General features: G+C 38.9%; 1 protein-coding gene across 5 annotated transcripts in view; it reads left to right on the forward strand.

Annotated features, from left to right (window-relative positions):
• Nucleotides 1–26,513, forward strand: part of LOC149199487 (uncharacterized) — a 129,386-nt gene extending 102,873 nt beyond the window's left edge. For 4 of the 5 annotated variants that reach the window (XM_089402460.1, XM_089402462.1, XM_089402459.1 and 1 more), the window contains one exon: nucleotides 25,819–26,513. In XM_089402460.1, the coding sequence (XP_089258586.1) occupies nucleotides 25,819–25,953 (135 nt within the window). In that variant the 3' untranslated portion in view covers nucleotides 25,954–26,513. Of the gene's footprint in view, nucleotides 1–25,491; nucleotides 25,580–25,818 lie in introns of all 5 variants that reach the window. The other variant, XM_089402463.1, reaches the window with a different exon arrangement.
• Nucleotides 26,514–26,757: the final 244 nt, after the last annotated feature.

Consider the following 26,757-nt stretch of genomic DNA (forward strand, 5'->3'; position numbering starts at 1 on the left):
GTTGAAGAATTTGTGTCAAGTTTAAAATTTAAATGGAGAATTTTAATCAACTGAGAAATAACTTGTGGGGATTGCTTTGAGACTATAGTCTTATTCCAGATGAAATGTTTAATGACTGGTGTAAATTCACAATAAAAAAGGTTTAGCCTTTAGGCAAACACATTAAGTGGGTAATTTATTAACTATTTGTTTAGAGTCTAGACCTGTGCTAACACTTTTCCTTGGGGTGATTATATACTATCATTTATTGTTGACAACATTCTTTTTTATGAAAGTTGCGACATTTTCCTATGGCAGATTCATAAGCATAAATTTGTGCCTGATAACAAATTATAAAAACCTCAACACCACTTGCATGTAGGATAATTTAATGATATTTTCATTTCCTTCTAAGGCTCTGGGTACCTATTCCTTGAATGTTTTGTTCATTTATCTAGCCGGACAGTGGACTATTTCTGTGATTAGAAGATTTGGTTTCTCACACTTCAGATCTAAAATAAATATTCTTTCTCAAATATTCAAATTTCATGCTCATACTTGTCGCTCTTAAAGATTTAATAATAGATTTGAATGTGCTCCTAATGCCATAAGAGATAGTTTATTACAATTGTACTTCAATGCTGGTTTGTTGAGGTTACTTTGGTCCTAATACTGGTCATAATCAATTATCAAAAGTGTGATTTCTCTAAGAGGAACCCGTACTTTAAGCACTAAACACACCTACAAATTACAATCCTGCTCACAATTTAATAATGGTCTATAGATTGATGTATATTTTAACTCACTTGGGCGTCGACACCTCCAACTAGCGGCGGTGACTAATGACAGATAGTCTCCAACGCATGACGGACAGGGCACTCACAATTTACAAATACTTCGAGAACCCAAGTGCTATTTGTCAGCTCCTCCTACTCGGTGTCATCTCCTCCAGGCTCCAACTCCAGGGGGTAGGCGGTGGTGACAATCCTCCAGGCTCCAACTCCAGGCGACAGGTGGTGGTGATGGCTACTCCATGCGGCAAGCGGTGGTGATGGCTCCTCCAAGCGACAGGCGATTGTAACGACGCCTCCAGGCTCCAACTCCAAGTGGCAGGCAGTGGTGACGGGTCACAACAGCAACAATGCGCAATGGCGCACTAGGGAGTCTCAGTGACAACAATGAGCAATGGCGCACTAGGGAGTCTCAGTGACAACAATGAGCAATGGCGCACTCGGCAGTCTCAGCGGCTCGACGGTGGAAACGAAATGTAAAACATAAACATAAAAAAATTAACCTAAAGTTAAAATCTGTTCTTGTTAGCAAATTAAGGGATCCGAATAATTAAAGCAAGGATCTGTTTCCAAATTGTGAAACGTATTTCATTTTTGTCGGATTTGTTTCCAAACACAGTTATACGTATCAACTTTTTTACGAAACATATTGTTTTCCCAAAAAACCTCTTCGAAACATTTCAAGTTCTTGACTAGCCGTTTTTGAAAAACTGAAACGGGGTTGAAACGTATTTAGGATGTTTCAAAGCAGTTTTGTACCCATTCTAGGATCTAAAAAGCCAAACGACGTATATGGGAGGCTAGGGCAATGTTTATGGAAACTTAGGATTTTTTGTAGATTTTTTATCCCAGCAAGCTTGGGAAGTTGGGATGGATTTTCTACTTCACATAATGATTAAATAGGTTTTGGAAGTAAGAAAAATGAAGAAGATTAAAGGTATATACCTTTGGATGCCAAATCCCCTTGAAAAGAGCTTGTCTTACTTGTTACAGGTGGTTGTAATTTGCTGTTGTAGACCTGCAAATCTTGGACAACAACTTATTTTGATGAAATTTAGCTTTTTTTGTACATAACAAGCCATTATACCTTTCTTGGGCCAATTAGATAAGTCTTTGTAGCAAAATCAAAGTGCCAAAGGTAGCTAAATGATGAAAATGTAAGCACAAGCCATTGAAATTTTCTTTGTTTTTATTATTTTTTAATTTTTAAATAATAATAGACAAGGAATTTTGAAAAAAGATTTTCAATTTTAAAATTTGATGAGGTGAAGATGAGGCTTTCCTTGTGCCCTTCTAATCACCTCTTTCGGTTCTAGATTGTGATTATAATCCTCCCTAAATCAACTCTTTATTATTTGGAGAAGTAGTGAGTTTGGAGTGCTTGCACTAGTCGCCCCCACTCTTTTCTAAGACATTTTTTGATGCTCAGATTCAATTATGAGTGATTCCCTTTGTGGAGTACCTCTAACCAATGGATTAACTATGAAGCTAGGAGAGATCTGATCCTTTGAGGAGGAATCCCCAATAAGGGCTTGTACAAAAATAAGATTTTGATAACCCTAGTTCAAGAAGAAGAAGGTGAGGCCTAGCGTCTTAAGTTCCATTCCTTCTCCACGTGACTATGTAGCTCCTTAGTGGACCAATTCAATAACTTTGTATAATTTAGACCAAGACCTGCAAAATATCTCATGAAAGCATAATAGTCTTTACAAGAGCCAAGAAGAGAGAGAATAGAAAAACCAATCCCCAAATTGTAAACAATATGTTTGCAGCAAATAAAGTTCTTGTTATGGCATTAATGATCACACATTTTTTGTTGAAGAATGTAACTAGTGTCGGTCTTCATAATTGTATTCGAGTCACGATGTAATGTAATTATCAAAAGAGAGAAAAACAAAATTTTATTTATGATAAATTGACTTGTTAAAGCATGGGTTTCATGCTTGGGTCAATTGTTTATATGTGAAAGCCTCCATTGCAGGCTTCTAGGGTTTATGTCAAGTGTCCTTGTTCATGTCATGATGTAATAGACCCTTTTTGGGCTTTATCAATCAAGAAATAAATTTACTTTGTTGTATTTTAGGTCTTCTAAGCCTCCTCCACCAAGTTTGATCCGTAAACTGCCGTGGATATTCCACTGGACCATGTGTCACAACAGATCTGATAATATTATATTAAAAATTTGATATTCTACACTATTACAGTTTTATTTGATTTATAGATCTGTAAAATTAACTGTAATTAGTGCATGCATGTAAAAATAAATCAAGCAGAAAAGTAGAGAACGACAAAATAGGTTCACACACATAATACACAAGATATGCTCTCTGGGAAACCCTTTCAGGAGAAAACCTAGCTGGAAGGTGAGGTCGCTTCGCTCTCTTTCTCTGTCTAGAAATATGGTTGCAGATACAAAGAAGTAATGTTTGTGGCCTGTGGGTTGCTACAGTGCACAAATCCTCTCTGTGCGCTCTACCTCTTATCTCTCCTGGCTATTTTTGCTCATCTATGGAACAAATGCTCTTGAAAGAAAATGGAATGCCTCTTTCTTCTAGTGGCCTGGTTATAACACAGCTCGATAGCCTACTAGTGGTTAAGTTTGACTACATCAACTCTTATCTAGAGTTACAAAATAGTCTCTTCTAGAGTCTTTTACATCATAAACACATGACTAGCCCCTTTTCCATGAATAATGGGGTTGGCGTGGCATCCTCCCAAACTCTAGGTGTGAAAATAGGAAGGTAACTTTTGAGTGGCATAACTTTTGCATTCAGACTCCGATTGACACGATTATTGCGCTGTTGGAAAGCTTTCTATGTGTAGAATAACATGAAAAAGTGTTGCGCTTATGCATCACAGTTTTACCCCAAAAAACATCGTTTGATGCCTCAACGCTCCCGGAAGGTTCCAGACCCCGTTTCGCCAAACTAGGTCCCGGCTGTAAAAATGGTCCCATGCGCTGATTCCTCTGCTTTTTCTACTCCAAATGCATCGAGATGGATGACAAACAATATAATGATCCAATTCGGATCACACCTCCCCATTTTGGGAGGCTTCTGGTCCCCAAAAGCTTTTACTGAATGAGGTGACGATATTTTTCCTTCACCTTCTCTCTGGTGTACCATTTAGCTTTGCCTGGAAGTTGTCCCTTCAACCCAATCTGCCAAAGGTCTTGTTGCCCTTGTCTTGTATTTCTGGACCTCTTCTACAAAACTATATCTTCTGTCAACTCTGCTTGAGAGTCTGGTGCCAAATCCTCCACAGAAGGTAGCACCTGTTCCTCTTCCTGATCTAGAATGGAAGGCTCATAGAGTTTCAAATTCTCCACATTTACAACTGAGTAAATGCACATATATGGTGGTAAACTGAGTCGATAGGCATTATCACCCACCTTTTTCAGTATCTCAAAGGGACCATAACTTAGAGCCTTGATTTTCTTACTAGGCCCCTGTAGCCTCTCCTTGTTCAACTGTAGCCATACTCTGTCTCTCACCTTGAATGATTTCTCTGTTCTGTGCTGATCATGCCTGGCCTTATACTTCACCTGTGACTTTTGTAGTGTTTCCTGTACTTGTAGATGGATCTGCTTGATCTTCTCTATAAAAATTTTAGCCCTCAAAGCATCTCCTGTAAGATCTTCCCTCCTCCTTGTTGTCCATATGCAATATCCAAAGGTGAAGGTGGAAGATATCCAAAACATCCAAAACAAGTCTCAAATGGGGACTTTCCTGTAGAAGTGTGGACTGCTCTATTATAAGAATGTTGTACATATCCCAGATTTTCATCCCAAGTCTTCGGATGCTTCTGGTTGTAACGCCTCAAAAATTGCACCAAAGTCCTATTACTACTTCAGTCTGCCCATTTGTTTGTGGATGGAATGTTGTAGATCTCTTTAACTTCATTTCCATCTTCTCCCACAATGTAGTCCAGAATGCACTGAGAAATCTTGTATCCCTGTCTAAAATGATGCTGCTTGGTATCCCAAAGTGTACCCAGACCTGTCCAAAGAACAAATTTGCTTCTTCTTGTCCGCTGATGGTCTTTTTACATGGCATCAGAACACACATTTTGCTGAACTTGTCAACTACCACAAACAGGGAGACATGTTCCTTCGTGGTTGTCGGTAAACCTCCCATAAAGTCCATGGAAATGCTTTCCCAAGGACGAGTAGGTACAGGTAAGGGATGATACAAACCCTGTTTCCTGTTGCTAGGTTTGCTGGTACAACAAAGCATACATCCTCTTATGAACCTAGCTAGCTGCTCTTGCATCTTGGGCCAATACACATACCTCTGCAAGTTAGCCATGGTCTTCCCTATCCCAAAGTGCCTTGCAGCCTTGGAGGTGTGAGCCTCTCTAATCCGCTACAAACGCTCACCTTTAGGAACACATAACTTATCCATCCTGTAGAGTAACCCATCCCGGAGATGGTAGTCAAGGGTGCTGTCGCCATCGTGCACATGACTCTGACTCTGTAATTGCTGATACACCTCCTTGAAGTCGTCATCTTCTGAATATGATTCCATGTATGCATCAAGGGTGAATGGCTCCATGTGCATATGAGTCCCCAAAGATGTAATCTTTGATATGGGTGGCCTTGAAAGCATATTGGCCAACTTGTTTGTGCTGCCCTTCTTATACTTGATCACCAAATGAAACTGCTGTAAAAGCCACATCCACTTGTAATGCCTGGTCTGTTGTAGCTTACTCTAGGCTTGCAAGTACTGTAACGGTTGGTGATCTGTGTGGATTATTGTCTCCTTTCCCATCAGATAGTGTTTCCACTTCTTCACAGCTTGCACCATGGTGTAGAGCTCCTTATCGTAGGTAGGGTAGTTAAGCACTGCCCCATGAAAAACTTCAGAATGGTAACATACAGGCCTTCCTCCCTGCATCAAGACAACTCCCATAGCATACCCACTCGCATCTGTCTCCACTTCAAAGGGCCGCTGCAAGTTTGGTAATGCCAGAACTGGTGCTTCACTGATCTTCTTCTTTAACTCATTGAAAGCCTTTTGCTGACCTTTTCCCCACTAGAAACTCTTGCCACTTGCTGTTATGGCGTGGAGTAGTGCTGCTACCGCTGAAAACGAGGCTATGAATTTCCTCAGGTACTGTGCTGCCCCAATGAAACTCCTAACCTCAGTAACATTAGTAGGCACCGGCCATTTCATGATGGCCTCCATCTTGGAAGGATCTATCTTCAATTCTCCTCCACCAATCACATATCCCAAATACACCAAGGATTGCTGCGCAAACTCGCACTTCTTGAGATTTGCTAGCAGCTGGTGCTTCTTCAATGTTTCCAACACCTGCGTCAAATGTGAAATATGCTCCTCCCAGGTAGCACTATATACCAGTATATCATCCAAATAGACAATAACAAATGAATCTATAAAAGGGCGCAGTACATCATTCATTAATCTCATAAATGTAGCTGGTGCATTACATAGGCCAAATGGCATAACTAACCACTCATACAAACCTTGCCTGGTTTTGAAGGCGGTCTTCCATGTATATTCTTCTTTGACACGAACCTGGTGATATTCAGACTTCAAGTCTAACTTGGTGAAATACTTTGCTTTCTACAACTGATCTAGTAGATTGTCTATCCTGGACAAGGGGTATCTATTCTTGAGCGTGATTTTATTCAACGCCCTGTAATCTATACACATCCGCCAAGTCCCATCCTTCTTTGGCACAATGATGATGGGTGACCCACATGGTGATGTACTCGGTCGAATGACACCCTGTTCCAGCAGCTGTTGCAACTGTTTCTTCACCTCACTTACTTCTATAACAGACTTCCTGTACAGCCCAATATTTGGCAATGGGGAGTCTGGCAATAGCTGGATCTCATGCTCCACTTCTCTCTTAGGGGGTAACCCTTTAGGCTCTCGGAACACGTCCTTGTATGCCTGTAACAACTCCTCCAATTGCTGTTTTTGTTTCTTAGTACACCCCTCTAGGGATGCCTTGCCTCTTATTGACTCTATAGATTGATTTTGTCTTAAAAACAATAAAACATACTTCTTGCTGGAACTGATCAATTTCTTGGCTTGGTTGGCACTTACCAGTGAAATTTTCGACTTGCCTTTGTGCGTGTTGATGATGAATGATTTTCCATCCTTAATGAGCCGGTACTGGTTAGCTCTCATGAATATTGCATCACGCATGTACATGTATGGAATCCCAAACATGATTCCACATACATCAAGGGGAATCACATCCAGATCTACTTCATCAATAAAATTAACACTGATAGCAAATCTAATTTTACACTGTTTTCTTACCTTCAGCTCTACATCCTTATGTACCTATCCCAGTGGATATGGGTTTGGATGATCACGAACTTCCAGCCCTAACTTCTTGACTAGATCTGTTGCAATGAGATTTGCCTGCGATCCTGAGTCAAACGGAGCATCAATCTTCGTCTTCTTGACTTGTATCTTTACATGGAAGAGTTTGGTCATTTCTTTCTCTCCCTGTGGCTGAAGGGTACTCAGATTCACCTTCTTCTGTATTGATGTATAGATGATCTTCTCATCCACGTTTGAGCTACTTTCAACTTGGTTGCTCGAATCAGTGGCCATGAGATTCTTCCTCTTATTATCTTTCTTCTTGTTCTTCGGGTTTAGCTTTGGATGCAACTTCCAACACTCCTCTGTATGTCCATCAATGTTGCAGTGGTTGCTAGGATCTTTGCAATGGTGTGCTGTAGCAGCCGTATTTTTATCTTTTCCCCCTTTTTGCTTCTTCTTCCACTCCTTAGAAGTTTCTTGTTGCTCCTTCTGCTTCAATCCACTTGATTGCGCTCTTTTCAAGCCTATGTTCTCCAGGTACTGTGCCTGTACACAAGCCTCGTCCACCGTTTTGGGCTTGAACAACATCACTTGCTCACGCAGATGGTGGTGCAGACCCCCCAAATACTTGAGGAGTACATCTGGGTTCTTTGGAGAGATACCCAACATTATAGCCATCTTTCTGAATTCTGTGGTGTACTCCTGCACACTTTGGCCTGACTTTTGCCTGAAGTAATGCCATCGGATCCACTGGTCTTCCACGTACCCAATGGGATAAAACTGTGACTTAATGAGGGTTTTGAAATCCTCCCACTTAGTCACTGGAGGTTCTCCCTCCAACCTCAGGGTTTCCGTGTGGCTCTCCCACCAAGTCAGTGCATGGCCCTCCAATTTCAGCCGCGTGAATGAGATCTTTTGCCCTTCCTCGATCTGATGGACACTGAAATAAACTTCCAGTTGTTGCAACCAGTGGTTCAGCTTCAGAGCGTCGATCTTGCCGTGGTATGGCTTGATATTGACTTTTGCTTCCACTTTAAACAAGGATTGGTTCACGACACTCGAACTGGGTTGATCTTTTCCGGGTTCTTTCTTTGGCTGGTTATCTGCGTCTTCCTGATCTCCCGATCCCCCTTTTGATTTGTCCTCTGCATTCAAACCCCCTTCTTCTCCAAATATCCCCAACTTATTGCTTAGGGCCGCCATGAGGAGGTTTACATTGTGGTTTATATCCGCGACTTGTTCTTCGAGCCGCGAAAACCTCACCTCTGTAGGATCACGAGGTTCGTTTACAGATTCGTCGCCCATGATTAGGGTTTTACGATTTTCGGCCTCACCGATCTAGATCCTTGCAATCTCCACAAAATACCCAAAGAAACCTGCTCTGATACCAAATGATCCATAAACTGTTGTGGATATTCCACTGGACAGTTCGTCACAATAGATCTGATAATATTATATTAAAAATATGAGATTCTACACTATTACAATTTTATTTGATTTCTAGATCTGTAAAATTAACTGTAATTAGTGCATGCATGTAAAAATAAATCAAGCAAGAAAGTAGAGAACGACAAAATAGTTTCACACACACATAATACACAAGATATGCTCTCTGGGAAACCCTTTAGGGAGAAAACCCAGCTGGAAGGTGAGGCTGCTTCACTCTCTCTTTGTCTGGAAATATGGCTGCAGATACAAAGAAGTAATGTCTGTGGCCCGTGGGCTGCTACAATGCACAAATCCTCTGTGTGCCTAACCTCTTATCTCTCCTGGCTATCTTTGCTCATCTATGGAACAAATGCTCTCGAAAGAATGGAATGCCTCTTCCTCCTAGTGGCCCGGTTATAACACAGCCCGATAGCCTACTAGTGGTTAAGTTTGACTATATCAACTCTTAACTAGAGTTACAAAATAGACTCTTCTAGAGTCTTTTACATCACAAACATGTGACTAGCCCCTTTTCCATGAATAATGAGGGTTGACGTGGCATCCTCCCGAACTATAGGTGTGAAAATAGGAAGGTCAACTTCTGAGTGGCATAACTTTTTCATACGGGCTCCGATTGACGTGATTCTTGCACCGTTTGAAATCTTTTTGTGTGTAGAATAGCATGAAAAGGGGCAGTGCTTAAGTGACAAAGTTTTACCCCAAAAAACGTCGTTTGATGCCTCAAAACACTCCCAGAAGGTTCTAGACCCCATTTCGCCAAACTAGGTCCCACCGGTAAAAACGGTCCTGTGAGATGATTCCTCCATTTTTTCCACTCCAAATGCATCGAGATGGATGACAAACAATATAATGATCCAATTCAGATCAAAGTTGGCCTCAAAGAAGGACAAGTCAACCTAACTCAGGGGCAAAAACACCTATATAAATGCAACAACTCGACCTCATTTGGAGCATAAATCAACAAGTTCAATCTGAAGTTGCAGGATGCTAGAAAAATGCGAAATTCAAGGGCAAAAGATGAAAAGGTTAGCGAAGAAGAAGAAAGTCTCTTTCAAGGTCAAGAAAGTTGAAATTTCTCTCTCCTATCCCACACGTGCGAAGTTTTGGAGTGTTGCAGGAGGCTGAAATTCTGGAGTACCTGGAGCATGGTTGCGGGGGAGCGACTTCCCCCTGTCGAACCCGCTCCCGAAGTGCACTCCCTAAAAAATTTTTCGCTCTGTGACATTTTTTGCAAATTTTTATTGCAAGAACATTCCAAACACAAGTTTTTTCAAAGGTACAAGAATTTTTGAGTGGGGCAGCCTAATGATCAAGCTTATGGCCGTATTATTGATATGTGATTCATGGTAATGTTAAATTCTTAAAGTAAAAGTGACATTCTCCTTTATCTTTCATTTCCATACTTTTACTTAAATTTTTAACATTACCATGAAATGACTCAGGATGTTTGAGAGTGGTTCCGACCTCATTGGATTTCATATGGAGAAAGTAGATTTTCAAGTCTCACTCAAAATCCAGCAGACTTATCACTTTTTCAGAATTTTAGGATTGGGAGTATTGCAATGTTTCCATTGGATTTTGTCATGTACTAGGGTATGGAACTCGTATTTAATCAAGAGCATCGATCCCTCTATGTACCTTGATGTTAGTGACATTGGTTGTCGAACTCCTCTATCATGACCCTAGTAAAAATGTACCCATCACTCAAACAAAATCTTGACTTGACATGGTATGTTTTTTCTATCTTATGTTAATGCTTAGAGGGTGATATTAATGGCAAAGATCCCAAGATAGGCAATGATTTTGATGATATGTAGGTATTTGTTGTAGTATGATTTGTTTGGATGCAAAGGCCATCTAGAGCCTGTTTTTTGATGTATTTTCGGTTCAGAGATGGATTGCACTCTATGCTATTTTAGTTATGTTCACCCTTACATGCTATATAAATCAAAACTGTAAATTGTGGACCTGTTGTTGATGAAGATTGTAACTACTAGATAATTGATGTTATATGGTTTAATCCATGTTTTTATGCTTTTTATAACTAATTCATCATTTTGCATGCTTTTGTTGACATATATGCATCAAAATATATAAAAATACGCTCTCGATTCGCTCCCAAATCGGGAGCTTTGGAAAATGTCGCTCCCCATTCCCGCTTCCTAAGTAACCTTGACTTGGAGTAGCTGAGGTTGAAATTCTGCAGTAATTGGGGCCCAAATTTATGGATTATTGCTAGGCTATTGCTGTTGGATAAGAAGAGACTATTGAAAGTTGCAAAATCACATTGGAAGGTTGACTTGGTGGAGGAGGAAGGTCTAAGGGCTTGGTCTATCTCATCTTGAATATTGCTAGTGAAAGAGTTTGAATGGGTTTTACCCTAGAGTGGGGTTTTAGCCATGGCTGAGAGCCTATATCTAGTGTCCCTGATATTTATGTTTCTGATTTGATGATTGTTTGATGAAACCAGTGTTTTACGAAACGGCCGAGTTGAAACCGAAACGGCCGTTTCGGACCGTTTCAATAGCCAGCTCAATGACCCGGCCCATGACCCGGCTCGGCTGACCGAGTCAGCTATGACTCGGTCAACCCGGCCGGGTTCGTATTGACTCGGCCGAGTCATGGAAAGGACGGCTGGGCAGCGGTTTTTATAAAAAATATTCATTTTTTTGCTGATATTTGGTAAAGTTAAGTAGGGTTTGTGGATTCCAAAGGGTAATGGAATATTGTTAAATGCTTTTGGGGTCCATTTCCCCCTCCCAAACTCTATTTAAGACAGCCAAATGCTCTCATTTCACTCACAACAGTCTTATGCATTTGAGTGAGAGTCTTCTTTGAGAGTTAGTGAGCAGTTCTTGAGCTTGTTTTGGAGCAGCAGTGAGGAGTCTTGGAGGAACATTGTAGCTAGAGTGAGGAGCTTCTTGGGCAGCCATTTGGAGCAGCATTGAGGAGCTGATTCTTGGAGCAAGCTTGAGGAGGCAGTTTGTGCCTGGAGGTATTTTTTTCCACCTCTATAAATCTGTTTTTACTTAGTAAATTTTAGGTGCATATCAAGATAACTTAGAGAGTGTTTTTAGTCAAATAAATGAACATTGAATCAATTTTTTTTTTTTTTTTTTTTTTTCATTTTCAGATTGTTTTCCTAGTCAAAAAATGGCACCTAGAGCAAAAGATCCTGGTTGGGCATATGTTGAAATGGTTGATAGTGAGATGTGTTGCAAGTTTTGCCATAGGAAAATTAAGTCAGGTCCTGGGGGGATTCATAGGTTGAAACAACACTTGGCAGGGATTAAAGGCAATATTACTGCATGTCCCTCTGATCAAATTGGGGAGATTAGAAAGAATTTGCTGGAAAGCTTTGAAAAATTTAAAGAAGAAAAGACTAGGCAAAAAGAGATACAGGCTGAAATTGGGAGGAAGAGGGAGATACAAAGAATGATGGCTGCCAACCCCCACTATGAGTTTGAGGGTTCTTCCTCTATCCCTCAAACTGATGCATCAAACCCTTTCCGTTATGTTCCTCCCTCATTTGCTTCTGTTCAAGATAAGGGAAAGGGTAGAATGAAGGGTGATGGGACTATCAAAAGTTTTTTCACTCACTCAGGCTCCTCTCCATCAGATGCACATGGTCCTGAAGTTAGTATTAGTAAAGGTCTTGCTCAGCTCACTTTAGATGACCATTGGAAGAAAGAATTGAGGGAGACTGCTTGTGACTACATAGCTAGATGGTGGTATGATGCTGATATCCCCTTTAATGTTGCTCGTTCACCATATTATGAGCCTATGTTTGAGGCCATACATGCTGCTGGAAAAGGCTTCAAAGGCCCTACTATGCAAGAGCTAAGGGGGTTTCGTTTGCAGAAAGAAATTAAATCAATTAATGAGTATTTGCAAGATTTCAAGGAATCATGGGCAAGAACAGGGTGTACCATCATGTCAGATGGATGGACTGATCAAAGAAACCGTACCATCATAAACTTTCTTGTCTTCTGCCCACAGGGAACCATGTTTTTAAAATCAGTTGATGCATCTGATAAGGTAAAAGATGGCCACTTGTTGTTTCAGCTATTGGATGAGGTTATTGAGGATGTGGGGGTGGCTAATGTTGTTCAAATCATCACAGACAATGCCTCTAACTATGTTCTTGCTGGTAGACTGTTAGAGGAAAAACACAAGACCATCTTTTGGACCCCATGCGCTGCACATTGCATAGACCTCATGCTTGAGGATATTGGAAAATTAGATTGGGTCAGAAACACTGTAGATAATGCCAAAAGCATAACAAAATTGATCTACAATCATACACTGGTTTTGAGTCTCATGAGGAAACACACTGGAGGCAAGGATATTATTAGGCCTGCCATCACTAGATTTGCTACACATTTTTTGACATTGCAATCTATGCTTTCCCAACATAGAAACTTGCAAAAGATGTTTTCCAGTGATGATTGGAATCAAAGCAGTTGGTCTAACAAACCAGAAGGCAGAGAATTGAAAAGGAAAGTCCATGATGAAACTTTTTGGAGAAAGGCAGCAGAGATTGTGAAGCTTGCTGAGCCACTAGTTAAGGTGTTGCGGTTGGTGGATGGGGAAAGGTTGGCTATGGGCTTCATTTATGAGGCTATGGATCAAGCAAAGGAGCAAATAAAGACAGCATACAAGGATAGAGTGGCAAAGTATGGGCCCATTTGGGCAATCATTGATGAAAGATGGAACAATCAACTCCATCGCCCTATACATGCAGCTGGGTATTTTTTGAACCCACGGTATCATTATAAAGCTAAGGAGTCAGGAGCTTTGAGGGGGGAGGTCAGAGATGGACTGGTTGATTGCATTGAGCGCATGGTCCCATCGGAGTCTGATCAGCTGCTGATACATCAGCAGGTCACATCCTTCAGCAATGCAACAAGTACCTTTGGGAAGAACCTAGCAAAGATTGCAAGAGAAGCAGATGAGCCAGGTAAACAAAAATTTCAATTTTCAATTTCTTAATGGTTTTACTTTTTTTATTAAAGTTTGTTAAATCATTTATAATTTGAAAGTTAGATATAATTTGTAATTTTGTTGAGCTTCAGCCTTCATCTAACTCATAATTCATTACACTCCTATGTTTTTTGCAGCACAATGGTGGGAGGCCTTTGGTGGCCAGTGCCCTGAATTGCAAAGGTTTGCAATTCGTATTTTGAGTCAAACTTGCAGTGCATCTGGGTGTGAGCGCAATTGGTCTGTCTTTGAGAGGATTCACACAAAGAAGAGAAACCGTTTGGAGCAAAAACGGTTGAATGATTTAGTTTTTGTCCAATACAACCTTCGGCTCAGACGGAACCAATTGCTGAACAAAAGACCTGATTCAGATCCCATTGTGTTGGAAGACATTGATCCAACATCAGATTGGGTAGTGGAGAGTCGTCTACCAGAGTTTGATCCTGATGAGGATCTTGAGATTGATCAACTTGATGTTGAACATGCACTGCAGCCTGTTCAGTTGAATGCAGATCCCGATCCACCAGCCTCAGTCTCACAGCCAGCTAGTAGGACTCCAGTTGTAGGTGCTTCGCCTTCCTCTGCTCAGCCACGACAGAAGCGCAGCCGCATTTGTACTCTATCTCAGCTTGCATCTGCTGCACAGCCTAGTGGTACTGGCACCACTTCTACAGTTGCAGTTGGAGACGATGATGATGAGGAGGAGCCATGGGGCCCCTTGTCTGACTCTGATGATGATGATCCAGAGATTGGTCGAGATGATCTTGGCTCCTCTGGCAGTAGCTACTAGCCTCCTTGGTTATTTGTATTTTGTTTTGACTCTTGAGTCTTTGATCATGTATGACAGACTACAGTTGACTATGTATTTACTATTGCCATTGGGTACCACCGTACCATTTTGATATAATGGATTGGTTCATGAGCCTACTTTGATCATATGTTGTCTTCCATGTATATTATAATGTTGTGTGTTTGGAAACTTGAATGAAAATCTTTAAAATTATGTTTAAAATATTTAAAATTATGTTTTTTTATAAAAAAAATAAATATTTAATGTATTTTTTACAACGACCGAGTCATTGAAATCGAGCCGGCCGAGTGCTTACCGAGTCGGAGTCCGAGTCGGAGTCGATCCTCGGCCGAGTCCGAGTCCGAGTCCGAGTTGTAAAACACTGGATGAAACAAAGATAAAAGAACATAATAAAGTTAATAAGAACACAAAAACTTCTCAAGTAATTATCAATATAAGAAACTCTTTCTGCGTTTATGATTTTCTAATATGGTATCAAAGGTAAGGTGAAGAAGGAAGAAAAAGGCAACTTGTAGATCTACTAAAGAGAAGGGGATCAAAGAAAGGTCATCAAATGAAAGGGATTATTTAAGAAAAGAAACCTATTACCTACAGGAACTATGTCAACTTCAATGAAGCGAAAAAACAAGCTAGAAGGAGCCTCCAACTACAGGGCATGGAAAAAGAGGATAGATCTTATCCTCGCTAAGCATAAAGTCTTGGATCTTGTTTAAGGAAAAATCAAATAGCCTACAGATGATGCAGGAAATGAGAAGTTCATAGGAATCGAAATATTGGCCATGAATCTTATAGTAGATGGAGTAAAGGACAACTTAATTCCATACATATCCAACATAGACTCTGCTAAGGAAATGTATGAAGCCCTTTCAAAATTATTCACTATTAAGATCATTGGTCAAATACAAGCCTCAAGAATGAATTAAGAACTGTAAGGATGACAAAAGACGATTTTGTATCATCCTACTTCATAAGGATATCTAGAATCAGAGATGAACTGCAAGCAATAGATGAAGTTGTACCAAAAAAGGAGCTTGTAATTGCTGCTCTTTTAGGACTACCAAAATCTTGGAGTAACTTTGCATCAAGAATTAATAGCTGGAAGGATACTCCATTCGAACAAATGTGGAATGCTTGCAGTCAAGAAGAAGCCAAAATACTACTAGTAAACAACAAAAAGGATGATGAAGAAGAAAACACCTCTAATGTCTATTCTGCTCATCACAAAAATAAAGGAACCTTCAAGAAGTTCAAAGGACCAAGGAAGAAAGTTGACCTATCCAAAGTTGAATGATATAATTGTCACAAGATGGGTCACTACAAAAACCAGTGTCTTGAGAACCCAAGGAACAAGAAGAGAGAAAGAGATAAAGCGAACATTATTAATGAAGCCCCACCAAAGAGAAGCAAGAATGAAGAATCTGAAGTCAAAGATCTATTTGCTTCATTCATGTTTTGATTTCTAAAGTTTGTAGGTCTAACATGTCTAGTTAGATTTTTTTTTTTGAATTATTTTCTAATTTGTAGGTATCCCTCAAGATTGGATTAAGAGGGAGCCCTCACCAATTTACCAAAGATAAGTATCTTCTTTCTTGTCTCCTCTTTTTTGTTTGGTTTCCCTCCCATATCAAGATTTGTTTGTATCATATGCTAATAACCTTTTTATATTTTCCTTGGTAAAGAAAAACTACAGATTACACAAGGGTCATGGCCTTCAAAGGATCAACTTGAAGTATGAAGTTCGTTCTGTTGCAAATGAAGCGCTTTAAGAAATGTTATCCTACAAGGTTTGTTAAGGAACAACTCAGAGGTATGTCTTAGAATATAAGCTTTGTTATAAAGTTCTCTTCATGTAAAAGGTATATTTTTTTTGTTTTAAAATTTGGTTTACATCACTGACATCGTTATGTCTAGGATTTTGAATCTTATAAGATTCTTATTAGGGTGATTAATCATTAGATTGAATCCACCCTCGTTATATTATCATTTTGATTATTCTTATAAAACCCTAACCTTTAGGGTTCACTGTAAAACCCTAGCCTCTTGATGCTAAGGGCATGTTGATGAAACCTTAGTCTACTTAGGGTTTGTACAATGAAATTCTATCCTTGCTTAGGGTATGTTAACAATGGCGTTGAAAGCCTAGTCCTCTTAGGGTTGTTAGTAAAGAACCAATAAAGAAAATTCCATTCTTTTAAAGTTTAGGGTTTTGGTAATGTTGTGGCAAAGTCCCAGTCTTTTAAGGTTTGCTGTTGTTATCCTTGTTATAAACTGAAACCTTAGATCGACAAGATTCTGATAAGTTAGGGTTTGCTGCTCATAAGTCGAAACCCTAGATTATTAGGATTTGGTGAATTAGGGTCTATAAGCAAGACCCTTGGTCCTAGGAATGAAACTCTAGGGGTGTATTCTTCCATATAATCGAAACCATAGCTTGATTAAAAGTGTTGTATATCTATAAGCAAGACCCTTGGTCCTAGGAATGAAACTCTAGGGGTGTATTCTTCCATATAATCAAAACCCTAGCTTGATTAAAAGTGTTGTATATCTAACTTTGATGTATTGATGTTTGTGTCTAGGGTGTACCGAAGTAAGTTTTGATAAGTTGATGAAACCCTAGATATGCATATGCTAGTATTGTTGATCTAGGGTATTGAACAAAACCCTAGTAGAGATTGATATTTTAGGACATGATGATATTGTTGATATAATGATGAAAATCTAGGGTTTGCAATAAATTCTAGTAGAGTCTATCATTCTGATAGTAATATTGAAGTCCTAGATGCATAAGACTGTGATTGAATTATTATTTGATTGACTAGCTGATATCTAAGGCTTTGTGTTTCAGAAATGAAGTCTAGGGTTTCTAACAAATCCTAGCAAGTTGTTAAAGTCTAAAGTATAAAAGGATGTAACCTTTGCTGATTATGAACCCAACTAGGTTAAGGTATCTAATGTCTAGAAATTGAATGTCTTGATGCTTCCATTATATTGATATGATTTTGATATAGTTGACTTCATGCTTCTGTATACTTATACTCGATTGTACTTGCTGTTGAAGATTTACAGGTATGTAATCTTCAGGATGTTGAATATCTTCACAAGTAAGATGATCTGCTAGTATTATTATGCATGATAAATAAAAGGAAACCATACGAATGATGACGATGAAGTTGATCATAAGACCATGAAGTATTGAAAGGTTGAAGTTTCTCCGATGAATGAAGCTGATTGATCTCCCCAAATTGAGAGGCAACTTGGATGAAAGAAAAGGGTATATCTCCGTAGTTAAGAGGGAGGGCACATGATAATACCTTGAAGAAAGAATGAAGTTGGAGAATGAATGAAAGTAGTACAAATAAATCTACAAAAGTCTAGAAAAGTACTGAGGCTATATTTGGTGCTACCGAAGAATTGGAAAGAAGAAAGCTTCTGCCAAGATTTGTTTATAAGCAACATCAAAATAATTGTGGACCCCAAAGTTTTGTGTTTACTTGTATACATTTGAAAGTTTATTACTAGTTGGGGTTGTGATTGTGCAAGATCTCTCCATTAAAGATTAAATGTTTGAAGCATGTTTGAATTGATGGATATATTTGGTTTAGTTAATTGAGAGAGATGAAGCATCTTATGTCAAGATGCTTGGGAGGACATCTAGTCTACCTATGTGTTGATGTCTAGATCTCGAAGAGGGAGAGTGGCATTGGTCATGGAGCTCCAACCTTGGACACGCACCTAGATCTCGGGGTTGATGGTAGAGCTAGTAAGCCTGATGGTACCTAGAGTGGCTGAAAGTTTGCGAGTCCATCTTAGTCCCGCCTGGATAGAATACCGTGGTCAGGTATCTAGTCCGCAACACTAAGTGTGCTATGACTCTTCATAGAGCATATCATTTTGAGATCTTCCATGTACCTCTGTATATATGTAATTATGAATACCTCCCTAGTTAAGAGGGAGTGTTGAAGAATGTAACTAGTGTCGGTCTTCATAATTGTATTTGAGTCATGATGTAATTTATTTATCAAAAGAAAGAAAAATAATTTTATATTATTGAGAAATTGACTTATTAATGCTCGGGTTTCATGCTCGGGTCAACTGTTTATAGGTCAAAGCCTCCATTGCGAGCTTCTAGGGTTTATGTCAAGTGTTCTTGTTCATGTCATGATGTAATAGACCCTTCTTGGGCTTTATCAATCAAGAAATAAATTTATTTCGCTGTATTTTAGGTCTTCTAGGCCTCCTCCACCAAGTCGGCCTCAAAGGACAAGTTGGCCTAACTAAGGGGTAGAAACACCTATATAAGGCAACAACAAGACCTCATTTGGAGCATAAATCAATAAGTTCGATCCGCAGTTATAGGAAGCTGGAAAAGTGCAAAATTCAAGGTCCAAAGAGGAAAAGGCTAGCGAATAAGAAGGAAGTTTCTTTCAAGGTCAAGAAAGTCGAAATTTCTCTCTCCTATCCCACACAGACGAAGCTCTGGAGTGTTGCAGGATGCCAAAATTTTGCTGTTGCTGGGAGGCCGAAATTTTGGAGTCGTTGGGGCCAAAATCTCTGGATTGTTGTTGTTGGACAAGAAGAGACTATTGAAAGTTGCAGAATCACATTGGAAGGTTAACTTGGTGGGGGAGGAAGGTCTTTGGTCTAGGGTCTTGGTTTATTTCATCTTGAATATTGCTAGTGGAAGAGTTTGACTTGTTCCCCTAGAGTGGGGTTTTAGCCTTGACTGAGAGCCTATATCTGGTGACCCTGATCTTTATGCTTTTGATTTGATGATTGCTTGATGAAACAAATATAAAAGAACATAAGAAAGTTAATAAGAACACAAAGGCTTTTCAAGTAATTATCAATATAAGAAAATATTTCTGCCTTTACGATTTTTGACATTTTTCACAACATTGTTTGCTGAGGAGGGAGAGCTCTAAATTTATAGAACTCTCAACATCTATCCTCCTTTTGCTCCCCATAAAGGGTGACTTGTCATCCACAATATACTTTGAGACTAAGTCAAAAATAAAATGTCTTTTACATTGCTTAAAACCCTCAAAGGAGGTGACAAAATTCTCCAAAGGGGTGGCACCCTAAAAAACAACTCCAATAAAAGTTCAAATAATGCTTAATATCCTTCAAATATGCCTTAAAGGAAGGCCCATATCCATACCACAATTTAAGGCACTTCCATGAAGCATGGGAATGACTTTCCAAGCTCAAGAATAGGTCATAAAACTCCAAAAGCTAAAGTCAAACATAAGAGGGGGGTGATTTGACTTGAAGAAAGGTTCTTTTCTTGGAGAAGAGGCTCACTCAAACTTTAACGACTACATTTTGTCCACTTCAGGTTCAATGTTCCTTTATTTGCCTTCAAACCTTTAATGTCTTGCATTAGAAGACTCATTGTTCCTTGTGATGAAGTCAACTTGGTTCATATGCTTGAAAGATATACGTTTTCTAGTTTCTTTGATAACTTGTCTCTCACTTTAACTTGACTTTTCCCACCCATGACCTTGTCCAAGGTTTCTTTGAAATAGCTTGGAAAGCTGTCCTGGCCTCAACACGTATGGTTGACCCCCTAGAAAAGTGATGCCAACTGTAGATATCGAATGCCCTCATTGATATGAAAATTTGGAATATGGATTTTCTTGCAAGCAATTTGTAGATGCCTTTTGATTGCTCACTTGACCCATTTGACCAAGATTTGACTTTCAAAAGCTTCTCAAAAGTCCACACATGCCAAAAAAGTAGGACGATCCCCTTTGACTGAGCATAACTTCATTCCGGTTCATCATTTTTGAAAAATTGCATGTGGCATGGCAAGAGGGAATTTTGTTGAGTAATCTAAGCCTTTGTTGACTTTTGACCCCAAGAACCTGTGTTGGGTTTTGTAAGCTACCCGAAGAACTGGGAACTGTTGGAAAATGTAAAACTACCATGTTGAAGCACTGTGACAAGAGGATGATACCAATTCCAAGGAATGCCTATAAAGTCAATAAGACAATCTAGTGGGGAACAAATAGGTGCACTAGGATTAAATGGAAAATGAAAGGGAAAGTACAATAAGCCATCACCTTTATAGGGCTTGACATTGAGTTCCCATAAGTCATGAGTCCTAATAGGTCCACCTCCATAATGCCTGCATACCACCCCAAGACATAAGAATGCCCATCAAGGCAGGGAGTTACTGCCCATTGAAGGGAATGTTAACAATATCATAAAACCAAGCACCATGAAGATGAAGCTAAGAGGATAGGCCATAACTGTCCACCATTATGGATTTAGGACACACACTCACATAATCATCAACCCACAAGGCTTTTGCAAGGCCTTACACTTGCATTCCTTGGGCTTACAATGGCACCGCCAAAAATGAATCTGTGCATATATGTACCCTTGCTAAAGGAGGGATAACAAGACCAACATGTATGGATTACATCTAAACACTTTTAGATGAGCCACAAATGTTTTCTTACCTAGCCAAGCTTCTTCTAGGGTGGTTCCTTTAAGGTTTGTTGTCAGTGATTGCTTGCTGAGGTACCTTGCTCCTGGCACAACTACTACAAAACTAGTCATCGAAGCCTTCTTGTGGCAACATGCACCCTAGCCTTTTTCCTACAATCTTGTTTTTCCTCTTTGCAACATTTTGTTGTGGTTTGTATGGCACTGACTTCAAAAAATGCTTTCTTTCTTATAGAATAATTCAAACTTGTTTGAACAAGATTCCCCATCACTAGCACTCAAAACTTTCAATGTTAAGCTTATCTACTTTTTGACTCAAGCCATGGACTCCTTAAAATTTCCATGGCCTTGGAATTATTCTTTAGAGAAAGCAACAAAATATATACTTCCTCCTTTTTGCACCACTTTTTGTTAATGCCGTTTTCGCTCATTAATAAAAGGAATCAAAAGTATTCCCATGCTACTTTCCCTGCAAACAACTCTCGCAATACCTCAATTTTGAGTTTGCATCAAGGGTACTGCTACTCATTCATCTGATCGTCTCCTTCCAACACATTTCCTAAATCTCTTGAAACAACAGAGGTCTAGGTTGTCAATGTCAGTAGGTGATGATGGTGACCCCTACTTTCACCACATTGGCTACTACTTTCTCTTCTGTTGACATTGGCCTTGGATTTATCAATCCAACCTCAACCTTGATGTTGACTTCAAAGTTTGAGTCTTCAGCAATGTTTGCAAATATCATTGATGGGCAACACAACTTGTAGAATGCATGACACACACTCCTTTAACCATGTGCTCTTTCTTCTTTTTCTGTACCTTCATGTGTCCATGAAAGAGAGAAAGGGGGGCTCTCCATTGCTTCATGTGATTTTTCAAGCAAACAAACGAGAAGGAAAGAATGTGTCGAGGAGTGAACACTTAACCAAAGAATATATATAGGATCTTTGTTGTGTGGGTGCCAATGTTATCAAAACTGGACCTGGATCCGGTCAAAGTCGGTGAAAAAACTGGACCAAAAAACTGGTCAGAGCCGGTGAAAAAACTATACCAAAAAACTGGTCAACCAAAAGCACATAAATATTCAAATTTTAAAGAAAAACGTATATATTCATGTTCATCCATGTGAATCCAAACCATTTATACACAGCTAAACAAAAGTTCTCGTTTATATAGCACGTAAGGGTGCACATAACAAAATAATACCGAGTGTAATCTACATCTGAATCGAAAATACATCAACAAACATGCCCTAGATGGCCTCTAACATCCAAAAAAAATCATGCTATAACAAATACTTACATATCATCAAAATCTTTGTCTATATTGGGATATTTGTCATAAATATCACCCTCTAAGCATTAAAATGAGATAGAAAATGCTTAGTATGTCAATTCAAAAGTACATTTTTAGTAGGATCATGACAATGGAGTTCAACAATCAATGCCACTAACATCAAGGTACATAGAGGGATTGGTGCTCTTGATTAAATGCTAGTTCCATACAATGGAAACATTGCAATCACTCAATCCTGAAATCCTAAAAAACTGTAACTCTGCTGGACATTGAGTGGGATCTAAAATTTTGTTTTCTCGATATGAAATCCAATGAGGTCGGAACCACTCTCAAACATCTTGAGTCAATTCATGGTAATGTTAAAAATTTAAGTAAAAATGACATTTTTCTTGTTTTTAAGAATTTAACATTACCATGAATTGCATAGAAATATTAGGCCTATAGGCTTGAATACTAGGCACTAGTAGTTATGGTAAAAAACTAGGCTTCCCAGTCATAAATCATTACGTAAAAAAAATGCATTCAAAGGGTCCTTGATAACATTGTACAGGGCAGGCCAGTTCAGTACTGAACTCGCTAGTTCAATGAAAACTGAACCGGCTGGTTCATTGAAAAAAGCCAGTTTGGTACTGAACCAGCCAAAAACAGTCCGGTTCACTGGTCCGAATCGGTTTTTCCCTCCCATTGGTTAGACCGGCTGGTTCTGACCTGTTCTGATAACATTGGTGGGTGCTTTCATTTCTTTTTGACTGGGTGATCAGGAAGAGATAGTGCCTCATCAGTCAAGCAAGGGTGGGTATTTTGTTCAGACGTATTTCTTAATGTGCGTGAATGTGTTGACTCTTTTATGGGACTTGAATGTATGGAATGAAAGGGACTTGAAGCCTTGAAGGTAGTTTTAAAAACCGGAACCAGTGACCGGACTGGCCCAGCTAATAAACCGCGTTTCAAACCAGAGCCAGTCAAACCTGGATTGGTTAGATCTCAATGAACCGATTTAAAAAAACACATGAAATAATTATTTTTAATGAAAAAAATATTTTTAAGATTTAAAACCATGATTCCAAACCAATAGACACAAAATATGCAAAGTTTGCTTATATATATACCATGCAAAGGTGAATATATCAAAATGGCACCAAGTGCAATACATATCAGCAACAAAATATATAATCAATGAGCTCTAAATGGCCTCTAGAGTTAAAAACAAAGCTTACAAACTATGGGGCCACTAGCCTGCTACAAGTCTACGTATATGCCATTAGTGATCAGCATTATCACTTGAAACTTCTCATCATGATCAAACTCAGTTGGTTGAGTCTTGACTCACAAACTTTGTAACTGCTTGAGTCACAAACTTCTCTATTGGTTCAGTGACTTGAGTCTCAAACTTCTGAAGGTATTCTGCCCTAATATGCCCTATTACTTCATTTGGTGCTCCACATGGCTTTACTTGGCCTCCTATCCCAACCAAGTATTGCTTGAACCTGTTAATACCCTTTCCTTCAATAGTTTTTTGGCAATATTTGCAGATCATTTTGCCATCAATCATATCACAATGAGCCCATGCAGTATCCTTGGCTTTTGGAGGCATGATGACTACTATTTAGCTCAAACCCTCTGTTGTTCCACTACAACAAAAACTCAACACTCTCCAAGCTCCCAATCAAATTCACAAAAACTCCAAATGAGATGTGTGAGGCAAGTGAGGGGGGTGAGCTCCTTTTAAAGGGTTGGAGAGGGTGTTTTTGGAGGCAAACAACACTTACTTTCCCTCCAAAACATCCAGGAAACTTCCTAATTGACGCCGTGTGGGTCCGCTGCGGCCTTAGTAGTGAACCGACCAGTTTAGGACAGAATTGGCCGGTTTGACCATAAACTGGCTGGTTCCATCCTAAACCAGCCGGTTAGGACCTATTTTTATGAATTTCAGGTGAAGAGGAGGTATAAAACCGGTTTTTGTACCGGTTTGACCTGGTCAGCCTATGAACTGGTCGGTTTGACCGGTTTCTTGTTCGAGCCGGCCGGTTTTTAAAACACTGATTGGGACTTGTCGATAGGTTGAGGCACGTTCATCAGGCAAAATACTTACTATGAAACTTCATAATAAACCTAATGTCTGTGATCTTGTTGACTGATAGTAGATTCTGCTTCAGACCTAGCATATGGAACATGCAAGCAGCCTCCTTGGTTTGACTTTAATCACATTAGGCTTTAATAACTTCTCGACCAAGGATATGATGACACACATTGTTTTGTAGATAAACATTGTTTGACAGACGTTATTCCATTTAGAAATAATGCTTGCAGAATAATAGAAGGCAAGGCTTTGTTACAATGCTTCCATAAATTTCATTTTGTGTTGCGAAAATCACGATTTAATCGCGAAGTTTTTCCTTGAAATGATTAAATCGGCGACTTTTTCAAAATGAAAAAATCGAGTTTGACCCCCCAAAATCATGTTTTTTGTTTTTATTTTGCACTTTTTTGCCAATTTTTACCGATTTATCCCGATTTTTACGACTTTTTCTTTTTCTGGACCCTTGCTGATTTAATCCTGATTGTGATTATCGCAACATTGATTTATACAAAGTGATTTATATTGATTCACGACAACTTTAGTGTGCATTTAACTTGTAAATCAGGGGATTGCTGTTACTTCAGGTTTGTTGTAATCTAAGACAGTGAATCTTTAGCTGTTAGATAGTCAGTTGACTAGGTCCAATTGTTGGGCAGAAGAAACACGTATAATGCTGCCAGTGCCATCTTGTTGCTTCATGTCAATTGTTAACTGTTAACCAAATATTAAGGAAGTCTATCCAACTTAGCCAGCTAATGAATCACGGTTAACACCTTCAAAAACTATGTGGAAGATCATAAGATAATGAGAATTTGGAAGGAATTGAAAGATAGATCTCCGTGCTTTAAAAAAGAAATTATTTTTTTCATCACTATTCGCTAATCAAGGAGGAATCTTTTTGTATATTTATACCACTATTCAAAGAGATGGAAGAGGAAATCATCCCGTTACTTAAGGGGAATCTTCTTTGCATGTTTTTCCTTCTCGATTATACATTAACCTAACCTTTTATTATCAATAGTTCATTATCCTTGTTGGGCTTACCCTTTCAAGTTTTTTTGTTAAATGCAAGAAAAAACATCATCTATAGCTATCCTTTCGGGTTGAAGCATCTCAAGTAGGAAATGCTTGTATAAATTTCTAAATAAATACGATAATTATAAATAAATAAATAACTGTGTGGGCAAAAATGGGATTATTATAGTGAGTAAATAATACTAATGAAAGTTATTAGAGCAAGCCATGACTATTTGACATATGATGACAAATGAAATATAGCTCAATCTATTATAACAATCACCATTTCTAAACCAGTCAACTAATTATTCCTTTGGCACATGTAATGTACAGACATTTCTCCTTTTAAAGGACACAGATTTGCCCGTTCTGTTTGGTAATGCACATTTGCTTTCAGTAACAAACTACTTGGCTTGTATTAGTAAGTGTCACTTGAATTTCTTTTTTTGTCAAGCCTCTTTTTGAATCATCTATAGATTTTTGTATAACACAAATAGGCTCAGTGCAATGGATGGAAACTACTTTGCCTTTTTGAAGCTAACATATGCCATGGAATAAATCAGAAAAATTGATCCATTCTGTTGTCAAAATGTCAGTTTAATGATACGATTAATTTTGGAAAATGTGACTTATGATTCAATTTGTACGTTTGTGATTCAGATTATCTTGACTCAAGAAAAGAAGATACATGAATTAAATGAACTTGTCAATATTCTACAACAGCAGTTGATGTACTGCAAAGCACCCAGTACAACCAACAATATAAGCGTTGTAGGGTTAGATACGAGGAGATAATCACAAAATTCAAATTTTCAAGACGACTAATTAGTGGCACAAGTACACATATTCTTGAATGTTTCTTGGCAGGGTTTAGTTGCTATAATTGTGTTGATTCTCTGGCATGCATCTTTTATTTTCAACGAGTAACTCCTTGTACTGTTTAAAGAATGGGCTCCAGCAATGATGCAAACCATGGGAAAAGCTTTTTATATATTTAATGCACATCATTAATGGTATATCTACACCACGGAGGGCTTGATTGGTTGTTCAAGAGAGGGTGGTGATATTCCGCCTCCAACAGTTAAATCCCTTACAAGGAATGTGGTGTTTCTTCCTGTGAAATAATGGGACTGACATGGCCGCTAAGTTGGGCCAGGGATAGCATTTTCTAGAACAGTGCAACATGGCATCCCACCTCTTGCTAGGTGCTGGGTGCTTGATAATTTTAAGAAAGCATCTTGTAATACTTTCTGACCGTATATCTGGATTCTGCATGTAGAAGAGTGCATATGTAAAATTTTCTGCAAGGACTTGATTTAAGACAAATACAAGCGAAGTGTTTTTTGCTTAGTCCATCCATCATGACTTAATTGAGTGGCTCACAAACTTTTTCATCTAAATAATAATCAGTTATCTATGAACGGCGATGTAAATCCACATGGCACAGGTCAGTGTTCTATTTTCTTCTGCAAATGGAGTGCGTGAACTAGTTTTACTGATTAAAAATTGTCATTGAAATAAATAATGCATATGCATGGAAGATATCTGGGGATTTTATTATTTTTATTTCCTATTGATGAATGATGTAAGTGTGTTTCT

The sequence above is a fragment of the Pinus tabuliformis genome, chromosome 2_1 (assembly GCF_031772625.1).
Source record: "Pinus tabuliformis cultivar Carrire ecotype Pingquan chromosome 2_1, CPIR1, whole genome shotgun sequence".
Classification (NCBI taxonomy): Eukaryota; Viridiplantae; Streptophyta; class Pinopsida; order Pinales; family Pinaceae; genus Pinus; species Pinus tabuliformis.